At 46.4% G+C, this 11,197-nt stretch overlaps 1 protein-coding gene across 1 annotated transcript; it reads right to left on the bottom strand.

Moving 5' to 3' along the window:
* Positions 1–2,531: 2,531 nt before the first annotated feature.
* On the bottom strand, positions 2,532–5,677 carry GPHB5 (glycoprotein hormone subunit beta 5). The gene is made up of 2 exons (XM_024194405.2): positions 5,474–5,677; positions 2,532–2,720 (listed from the first exon to the last, which is right to left on the bottom strand). The coding sequence occupies exons 1-2, from the start codon at positions 5,675–5,677 to the stop codon at positions 2,532–2,534; spliced, it is 393 nt and encodes a 130-aa protein (XP_024050173.1).
* Between the last annotated feature and the right edge of the window lie 5,520 nt (positions 5,678–11,197).

Here is an 11,197-nt window from a genome sequence, read left to right as displayed (position 1 = left end):
CATTAATTGCATAGGAAATAAGCAATAGCATCTTCCGCCTCTAGGGCACCATGAACCCACCCAGATTAGCAGTGCCCACAATTAACTGACGGGAGTTCAGTGTAGTTCGTGTGAAATAAATTGGTGGCCTCAGTCTCTCACCTTTTTCCTGCCTCCCACTACCTTTGCTGTCTGTCATTCAGCTTCTTTGCATCTATAAGTGTTACTTTGGTTCTAATCACTCAGCTGTTCCTTCCCACTCTCCCTCTTCCATCTCCTGATCTGTCTGGCCCCATCATCAGTAAGAACGGTCAGTCATAGTGTGTAATATCTCCTCCTACATTTGGGAAAAGTCTGAATACCCTGTTGGCTCTGAAGAGCACTTCACCACTCTCAAACCTCAGTCCTAATCCCACGACTACCAGCTACAGTGCAATCAGGCTCATGGTAAGACATCAGTCTGTGAGGCAAATGACCAGAATTTGAGCTTCACAGAGGTTTTTAGCAGGTGTCCAGAAGAGTTTGCCTTGCTGCAGCTTAGCTAACCAAGAAGTCAGAAACAGAAGAGTGTCTCAAATTGCTTTCATAGTATGAGTTCAGATTTATTAAGGACACAGAGAAATGTGTAAGTTGCTCAGGACATGAGCAATACCATTTACACCACCACCACGACTGGAGAGATGGGAGCTGCAACTTGAAACAAATTGCAGAATTGTTAAAGGCAGTTAACATCCCGATCAGCAGAAAACTGCTACTACCTTATTGCTCAGGGCAGCAGTCTGCCTATTCAAAGGATCGGCAGGGCACAGCTATTCAAATCCACCATTATTCCTACACAAGTGGCATGCAGCTTTTACAATTCAACAGACACAAAATTACAGCATTTAATAAATTACAGCTTAAATTAAAAGATATATTTCAAAGGGCAGAAGAAACTTCAAGTAAGCTTTCTTGGTAGTTTTGAGCATGCATTCTTGGGACGGGAAGAAAATCTAACTAAGAGACAAGGCTGTTTGATTTGCCTGATTTTCAAGCCCTAATCAGGGTTTAGGTGGGTAAACCATGTGTTTAACATCAATCTGTTCAGAAATCCTATCAGAACAACTATGTTGGAAAGTTGTTTTATTTTGTGTGCTCCTGCTAACGGCTCACACTGGGCAAAATTCCTGGTCTCACAACAACCCAAACCAACCATTTATGTAGAGTGAAACAATTCAGGGATAGAAGACACCAAATCCTCTTCTTCAACCTGGAGCCAGGGCACAGGATATCTATGCAGCTGGTCAGGGGCCATGGTTGGGGTACTAGTAGCTGCAGACCCCCTTCCCCTCCCCCTCCCCATGTGGTGGCCAGTGGATCTCTAAGCACTTGTGGATCATGCTTGGAAACTTTGCTATGGTCTTTGTAACTAAATGAAACTCCAGCACTAAGCACAGGGAATATCACACATACTGTGGCAATGCTAGCTGGGCATCAGAGGCACAATTTCTAAGCTTTCATGGTAAGCATCCTAGTCGCATTACCCCAGCCCATAGCATGTGCATCCTCCCACAGAACAGGTCTCCATGGAGCTAAGCTGCACAGGGGACTATAGAGTGATCCTACATAGCCCCTCTTGGGCCTGTGGTTGGGATCATCTTGACAAAGTGGGAGGGATCATCAAGAAAGACTCACAGGCCCTAGAGAGTCTCTTTGATTTACATTAAATCAGTTGTTGCCCTCTTTCCAAGCAGAACCAGCATGGGGAAGAAATGTTTAATTTTTCTTTCAGATTTGAAGTGCTTTTTCTTTTTTTTTCGGGTATTTTCTCCTGGCTTGGCTTTTGCGTAAGATTTCATGCACAGTGGCCCCAATTCAGCAAAACACATAAACATGCCAACTTGAAGCACATGCCAAAGTCCATTCCTATTAAACTAAGGAATGCGGCCATCAGGGTCATTATGATGCAATTATCTTAGCATTCATATTATAGATGTTTTGGAACCCAATTCTAGTCTCACTGATACTGGGCTCAAAGCCCTATAATTCCATTTTCCTTGATGTAGTTATTCCCAATTTACACCCATGTAAATTAGAAGAGAAACCAGCCTAATGGGAGTTGAGGGGATTCTGCTGAGTATGCTTGCATTCAGGGCTCAGGGTTGGGAGAAATAAAACCTGAAATGTACAAATTCATTGTTACTAAGCCCTTAATGCTCTTCTTGTCAATTTCAACGTGTCTATGACTTCTAATTAAATGTGCCCTTTATGCATAAGGCAAGTTCACACTGTGAAATGCCTGTGGCTAGAGCAAGTTGTATCAGTACTTTCCATCTGATATGTTGCTGTGAGGCTCCTTATTACTTTACTGCGTCAACTAGATCGTTAAACAACTGGCAGCTGGGAGAAGCTTATGCCTCTACTGTACAGAAGGGTCAGTGAAGAAGCATTAGAGCCATGCTAATTCCATGCTGACTTACACCACCCGCAATCCTGCAGTTACACTGGGTGTACATCAGGACAGAGTTTGGCCCCAAATGCCTAGAGCAGCTGTCCAGCACGGGGCGGGGGACTCAGACAGTCTCACATTCAGTAGTTGCAGTAGAACAGACCCCGCAGTCACACCGTATGGCCATAGGGTATGTGTAGGAAGGGTCCACAGCACCAGCACAATTCGGCAGCTTCACCGTAACCAGCTTAGTCTCATTGTAGGTGCAGACTCGATGGTGCGCGTCGACGTACGGGGGATCCAGCACAGGCTTCTGTTAGGTGGGAGGGGGAAACGCTGACATCAGACAAAGGCAAGAGGAATTCAGGACAGCTTTGAGCAGGCACGAATAGCACTGGGGCTAGATCCTGCAACCCCCACAGTCCCAGTTGCTTCCCTGGGATTAATCACAAAAGTAGGGACAACTGGTTTGCAGGCCCATAAAGAGACTGTCTAGAAATAATTCTTAGCTGATTGCTGTATGGGTCCCACTAGACTATTTCCCTTTTGGCTTATGACCATTTCCCTGAGAATTCTTTTGAAATGGAAGATGCTGGCTAGGGCTGGTCAAAACCTTTTCTCTCAAAACTGATTTTTTTTTTAAAGAGAAAATTGGGGTTTCAGCTACATGAAACATTGCACAAAAAGTGACGCTGCTTTCTGTGGAAAATTGTGACGTTTTGTCAAAAAACCCAAACACTTGAAAACAAAAAAATATTCATAAATGCGACCACAATGCTGCGTGGGAGGAGTTGTAGTCTGGATGCTGCAGTCTCCTCTATGGGCCAGGCTCCCCAGCCAGCCTATAGAGTCCCTGAAGCACTGCAGCAATGGGACTCCCATGATGCACTACTGAGGCTCAGCAAAAAGGGGAAACCACAGTGCATCATGGGAGGTGTAGTCTGGCCCAGCCCACAAGGGAGAACAGAGCATGAGGCACCTGTAGTACAACACCCGTGAGATTTATTTTTCAGTTTGGGGCCAAAAAAATTGTGGTTTTGACTTTCACTGAAAAGTCTAAACTTTTTGTAAAAAAAAAAAAGCACCCCATTTTCTGATCTGTTCCAGTGTTGGGATGGGCTGCCGTGGTCTGACCAGAGCTCCCTGCACTCAGCACAGCTGCAGCTTGCAGGGGGAGGGCAGCCTGTGCCCGTGGATGGGAAGTTATGCCTCTGCAGCATGATCCCTCTTTTCTCCTCACGAGAAGTTTGAAAGAGTGGGTGGGGCAGGATGGAGGGCAGAGGGATACAAAGGAGCCAACTGGACTCCTCTGGATTCTCCTGCCCCCTCCAACTTGCAGGGGGAAGCAGCACAAGTGAGTACAGCATAGGGATAGTTTAATTTGTGTTTGTTTCCCCTCTGTGATGCGGAAAGGGCTTGCCGTGCTCTTTACGGGAGTCCCAGGTGTCCGGGCAGACTGATCACAGACACCATGTGCTTCAGAAGTCCCTCATGTTATTAAGTCCCCCATACAATACATCCGGGGACTCTCTAGGAACAGGAGGGCCAAAAACTTTATAAATTTAGCTTAACTCTGCTCCAGCGGCAGCTGCAGTCAGGTAAGGGCCTCTGCAACATCTGCGGCTCTCCAAGGAGCAGTGGGAGCTGGTGGAGCAAGGTGACAAGATGCATGTGGCTTTCAAAGGCTCCTTAGGTTATGGAGGTGGAACCCCCCCCCACCCCCACTTCCCCAGTTTATTCCACAGGGGAAAGGTAGCAAACAGCGGCCCAGCCTCCTCGCCCCCAGGCAATAAAAGAAGGAGTAGGAAAGTCTGAACCAAAACTCAAAAACTTCTCCCCGTCGGTTATCAGCAGAATGAGTCCCTCGGCTTTACTCAGCAAAACCCCACTGACATTAATGGGATTTTCCCTGAATAAAGACATACGGATCCAGCCCATTAAATGTTTACATTACAGCAAGCTAAAATGAGTCATGAGTTTGATCTCTAATGTGTGTAGACTTGCTCTCTCACCCACTCACCCCCACGCCTCCATGCAGAACAGAACTACCTCATTTTCATCCTGGGCTGCAATTTAAATGGGACCAAATTAGAAAGACATTCTGTTTGGGATTTGCTGTTTGGAACAAAATATATTACCCATGAATCAAGGGCCCCATTTTAATCTCAAAGGAATTTTCTTTCGGTAAAGTCATACAGGGCTCTTTCCCCTAAGTGTTTAAGCCGTAAGAGGCTTTCAAATTGCATAATGAGAGTATTACGTAAGCACTTTATAAATATTACCACATGATGCGGGTGTTTCTCTTGAACAATGGTTCAAATGAATAACTCAAGGCAAATTTGTCAATCACTGGCACTTGCATTTTGACCGTCATTCACCAAACATGGGGCCCTGCCTTCATGCTGGCTTGTTGACTTCCGAGCACGGTCTTGTCATTGTGGTTATTTATTGTTTGTATTACGATAGTGCATCAGGGCCCCAGTTGAGATCAGGGTCCCATCGTGGTAGGTGCTGTACAAATACATAGTAAAGACAGTCCCTGCCCCAAAGAACTGACAATCTAAGTGTGATTTAGCTGCGGAGAGAAAGGAAATATCCTCGTTTTAGAGTCAGGGAACCAAGGCAGAGCTAGATTAAGCAACTAGCCCGCGGCCATACAGGAAGTCCGTGACAGAGCCAGGAGTTGAATGCGGATCTCCTGAGTCCTAGGTCAGGGGCTTCACCACAAGACCAGCCTCCCTGGTGCTAAGGGAATAATCATAAGCTGCTTCCTGCACCACTTGCCAATCTCCATTTGAAAAAAATAAAGCAACACCAACACTGGTGCTGTTTAGAGCAGTGATTCTCAACCCGCGGCCCGCTTGTGGCCCAATCAGCACACAGCTGCGGCCCATGTGACATCCTCAGGCCCCATACAGGTAGTATATATATTGTATGGATGCGACCCACATAACACAGAGAGCTGCACATGCAGCCCACAATGGTACATAGGTTGAGAACCACTGGTTTAGAGCTAGCTCCTTAGGCCACCTCTGTCCCCCAAGGTGCCCCTCAGGGATTGCTCACCTCCCAAGTCTCGCAGCGCCCCCAGCAGGCGTCCGTGGTGATGCGCATCCCCTTGCAGCCAGGTTTCCTAGCCAGGAAGGTGAACTCACGCACAGCGCAGCCAATGAAGGTGCGCAGGTTGATGTTGGAGGCTTTGAGTGCACTGACACAGCCAGCCAGTATCAGGAGAGGCAGGGAGCCCAGGACCACGTGACGGAGCTTCATGCTGCACCCCAAGGTAAAAAGGAGACACATAGCGAGCTGTGAGACATGCTCAGCCCCGAGGAGCTCGCACCCTTAGTCCTGGGCGTGTGTACTGTATCTGCAGTGCTGAAATTAGGAAGGGAAGGGGAGGAGATGGCACCATCCCCTCTTAGCCACCTATTTCCTTTATGCATCCAGTAGTGAGGAGGAATGAGAAGATGACATCGCCTTATTCCTTTCTCTGTACAACCCAGGCAGTGCTGCTAGGTAATGCAGGGCAGTGGCTGGGTTTGCTATAACTTCTGGGATTAAACTCATAAACTTTAGCTGTGGGGTTTATCGAGCCCGGTGGGCCACTGGTTTCCCCACCCCTGAGCATAGCGAATTTTGCAGAGCAGCAGGCAAGGCAGTGCTCCAGCTTCACTGGGAATAGGGTGAAGTGGAGAGAGAGAGGTAGGCGGGAGGGAGGGAACCCGGTGTCACAGGCTCACTAAACAGCCCTGCCAGGAACAAGGAAACAGGCTGAGCCGAACAGCCAGGGTCTCCTCCTCGAGGCTCACCTCTGCTGAAATGCTTGTTAAAAAATAACAGCCAATTCATAATGGCATCAGGGACAGTTGGGACTTACTCTAAAATAAATTAGCCGGGGGCAATTGCAAACACACCTTTGTCTATAACAGTTGTCTTCTCTCCCCACCCCTCATTCCTATGTTTCATTTGTCTTCAGATTGTAAACCCTGATCCTGATGGGAGGGAGTGCACGACCACAGTATACCTGTTGCTAAGAATACTCTGAATATTTTGTACACATATTTGTTCTCCAGAATGTAAACGCTTAATTCACTCCCTGGGGGCTGCAGCCCAGGCAGACAGAGATGCAGCAACACATGCCACCTGCCACCCACACACTTTGCCAGGAGACAGAGCTGGTCAGGGCAGCTAACCTGCCAATGCAGCCCAAAAAGTGACTGTTGCTAGACAAGGGAGGGCAGGGCCAAGGTACCTGAAAGATGCCTTGATTCAGCACATCTTGTAGGCAACTTCCACTAACCAAATTTCTATGAAACTTGCTTCGGCCCAGCAAAATTCACTGGGAAAGGACCCCCCATCCCCTTCCCAATGCGGCTTCCCCTCCCAGAGAAGGGAGATGGAAACTGCAACAAATGAGTGAATCAAGCCCTACACCAATATATTCCTCCTTTACCTTTCAAGCCTTTATTTCATATAAAGTTTTCCATGTAAAAACCCCAGGTACTGAAAGTTAACCTTGGGGGCATAGCCAACGGTACAGAAAATAGCACTGCACCCACTGAGCCAGATCCTCAGCTAGTACAAATCAATGTCAATTGAAGTCAATGAAGCTACATCAGTTTACACCAGTGAAGGATCTGCCAGATTAAGTAGAAGCTTGACTATCTAAGTCCCATTGACCTGACAGCTCAGTTTGGTATGTCTTTCCAAAATTTCACCTCAGTGCATGAAGTTTTCCACACTGAAAACTTCATATTTGTATGTGTGTGTATACACACACAGACTATATATAGTATACACGCATGTGAATATGAAGTTTTCAGTGTGGAAAACTTCATGCACTGAGGTTAAACTTTGGAAAGACATATACATATACGCATTATATGCACATACTGAATTAAATACATGTATGTATGAGCTAATCTTGCGTTTCTCATGTAGAGAAATCCTAAAATTCCTTGTTTAAATAGTAATATTTGATAACAGATTTCAGTACAAATTGAACATTTATTCTCTGCCACCTTAGCCAGACCTGGTTTAATCCTGAGCTGGAGCAGTGACATACAGCAAACACAGAAGTACACTTACCTAACTTGTCGGATACAAATCTGCCTAAGCAGTTTTAAATTGCAGATGATGTTTCAGAATGTCAAAGTGAATGGCAGGAGACCTGCACAGCCGTCTGTGTCAGGTTTGCTCTTAGCAGATCTCCTTAGCAGCTGCTACTGGGCTGTTTAATTGCTCAAATTTATAGAAAAGGGCTTGTCAATCAAAGCAAAATAGAGGCAGATCCTTACATGAACTACCGAAGACATCAAAGACAGTGACTATAAAGCAAGCCTCCGCTTTCCAATACTGATTAACGTAAAGGGTATTGTTTCATAACATCACCCACTGAAACAAAAGGGGTATCTGGTGAGTGACATAATTCTAGTGGAATAATGAGCATGCACTGGGGCAAGAGGGATCTTCTTTGCCTTAGTGAAATCTCAACCCCTTGCAATTCGGATTGTAGTCAGACACTCAGGTAATCATTATCCCACAGTCAGCAAGAGATGGGCAAACACCACAAAGGAAGTATTCACAAACAGTCATGCACACAAAACCCAGAATTCACACTGTGAACAAGACCCTTTCTAGTCACTTTCTGTAACCATCAGTGAGTGATATTTTTTGTTTGCAAAAATGTTCACAGAAAGCAAAAGTCTCCTGACCACTTATGCAAATATATCCTTGTGCCCAGGCTCACACTAGGAAACTCTTCCATTTCCCTTGTCCTGCATATAAAAGTTTCATCCAGTCCTGGGGCGGAAACAACAGGCAACATGGAACTAGGAAAAGGGGTCCAGATGCAAATCATTGTAATTCTGTCAGAGGCTCATGTGTCATCTCACTTCCCTGCAATCTCAGTTTCTCCATCTCTAACATTCACCTTTGCAAAGTGCTCTGAGATCTGTGCATCTCAGAAAAGCACTACACAAGTGTTAGTTATTAGAACAAGCCCATCAAGTTGCTCACTGCTAATCTGAAAGGGTCAGTTGGTACCAGGAGTGGGACCCCACTCTTGAGACAAGAAAGCTTTGGACAAGAAGGCTCTCAACTCAAATTTACCCCCAACCACCACTGGTTTGACAAAGCCAAAGTCTGCTGGTCTCCAGGACGTAGTGCAAAGCCCATCTCTTTTCCCGGGCACGATGGTGGTGATCTTTCTGTTTGCCTTGCATGCCCTTTTGATAGGAAGTATACATGCCTCCAGAGAGAGGGTCTAGAAATCAACCAATAAATGCATTATTCATTAATCATTTAGCATTCAGCACCAAAGAAGGCAACCGAGAGCTCCATCAACGTGCAGGTATGTTACACAGGTTAACAATGCTCTTAATGCACTATCCAAGTTTCAGGATCCTAGTTGCATTTTTCCTACAGCAGTAATACAGGCTCCGATACTGCAATTGCATCCACAAGAGCAGAATCATGTGCCCATATGGAGCCCATTGACTATGCTAGGCACAGGAGTCCACGACACGGGTCAGTAGTGGATCAAGACTTGTGTCTATATATATTCTAATGCTGCTGAAAATATTCAGGCAGAAAGGTCTCCCTTCTTTACCTTTTTATATCCTCCTGTTGGTTGCTTTTCCTGCCACAGTGGTGTCCTGCCAATCTCTCCGCCTGTAAATGACACCAGTTTATATTCACTGCCACTGATTTGAGGTACACCCCTCATGCACATCATCTCTGACTTTGGCCTCCATTATTTAAATTAGATGGGGACACCCAATCCTATTGGCCATTCTCAGGCAAGAGTTTTGTCCAACCAAGAACTGCAGATTTGGCCCTGAAAGACGCAATGCAGGAGTACAGGTCTAAGCTAATGGCCCTGCATGGTGGTGTCTGCTACAGCAAGACTGAATTATGCAGAATAGATTCATAGCCCCCAAGGCCAGAAGGGACCACTGTGTTCATCCAGTCTGATCTCCTGTATAATACAGGCCAAAGAACTTGCCCAAAATAATTCCTTTTGAACTAGACCACATCTTTTAAAAAGACATCCAATTTTGATCTAAAAATCCCCAGTGACGGAGACTCCACCACAACCCCTGTAAATTGCTCCAGTGGTTAATTACCCTCACTGTTAAAAATTTATGTCCTATTTCCAGTCTGAATTTGGCTAGCTTCAGCTTCCAGACATTGCACTGCATTATACTTTTGTCTGCTAGGCCTGGTCTACACTAGGACTTTAATTCGGATTTAGCTGCGTTAATCCGAATTAACCCTTCACCCGTCCACACTACAGAGCCAGTTAATTCGAATTAAAGGGCACTTAAAATCGATTTCTGTACTCCACCTCGACGAGCGGAGTAACGCCTAAATCGATTTTGTTAATTCGAATTAGGGTTAGTGTGGCCGCACACCACCGAATTACTGTGTTTAAGTTAATGGGGTAGTGTGGCCGCACACCACCGAATTAATGTGGTTAAAAAACGAATTAAGGTGCTTAGTGTGGCCACGCACAATCGAATTTATACAACCTGTTTCCCAAATTCGAATTATCTAAATTCGGATTAATCCTGTAGTGTAGACATACCCCTAGACTGGAGAGCCCATTATCCAATTTTTATCCGCCATTTAGATTGTAATCAAGTCAGCCCTTAATCTTCTTTGTCAAGCTAACCAGACTGAACAAAATCCTGCACCAAGCACCACTGGGATATAAACCAAGAGGCAGGGGCGGCTCTATGTTTTTTGCCACCCCAAGCATGGCAGTCAAGCGGCCTTCAGCAGCCCGCCTGTGGGCGGTCCGCTGGTCACGCGAATTCGGCGGCGTTTCTGTGGGTGATCTGCCGGTCCCGCGCCTTCGGCGTACCTGCTGCCGAATTGCCGCCGAAGCCACGGGACTGGCGGACCTCCCGCAGGCGTGCCGCCGAAGGCTGCCTGACTGCTGCCCTCACGGCAACCGGCACGCTGACCCCCCCACGGCTTGCCGCCCCAGGCACGCGCTTGCTGCGTTGGTGCCTGGAGCTGCCCCTGCCAAGAGGTCCTGTTTCCTAGGCAGATGCTTTAGCCAACTGAGCCAGGACATCCTTTTACTTTAATTGAATCACACTCACTCTTTTCTCCTTGATTCTTCCCCAAAAAAGTTTATCCCTTTAACCTGCAGCTATATTGGATATTTAAATAGTTAATAAGGTAGCACCCAGAGATCCCCATCAGGATCCATGCCTCATCATGACAGGCAGGAGCACAGGTTACAGGATAGAAGAATTTGGTGGAGGCCCCAGGAAGCTATGCCACATGGCCATGGCTGGGATGCTAGCTGCAGTTGCAGCATCTCTGTAAATAGTTCACTCAATGAAGAGCCAGTTTCATTGTAGAAAGAGAGAGGCCTTCCATGTTATTACCCAGCACATGGGACATGAAACAGCAGAGAACTGTTGTCTCTCAGTTTGTGCTAAAAGAGAGTGCTGGTGCTCAGGTCTTGTAGGCTCTGACTCTCTTTGAGCACTGCCAATTCCTGATACAGTTTCCAGGCTGTGGCCAATGTGAAACAGACAGTCATTGCTTGACTTCACCCCCGCCTGTGTGTGAAACAACAGCGAACAGGGAGACTGTTCGTGTTTGACAAGTGTTGTGCAAGTGCTATATATTGTCATGAACCAGGACACAGGACTAGGGCTGCTGCCGCTGCTTCTCCAACAGATGTATTTACTTTCTGAAAAACATGAGGGGCATTTTGTGGGAGGCAAACAGAAGTTTAACTAGACAGCTCAAAACAGTTTAGATTTTGGT

This window comes from Terrapene carolina, unplaced genomic scaffold, assembly GCF_002925995.2.
Source record: "Terrapene carolina triunguis isolate 2854851 unplaced genomic scaffold, T_m_triunguis-2.0 Scaffold189, whole genome shotgun sequence".
Taxonomy (NCBI): Eukaryota; Metazoa; Chordata; order Testudines; family Emydidae; genus Terrapene; species Terrapene triunguis.
This window is presented reverse-complemented; position numbering and strand designations above follow the sequence as displayed.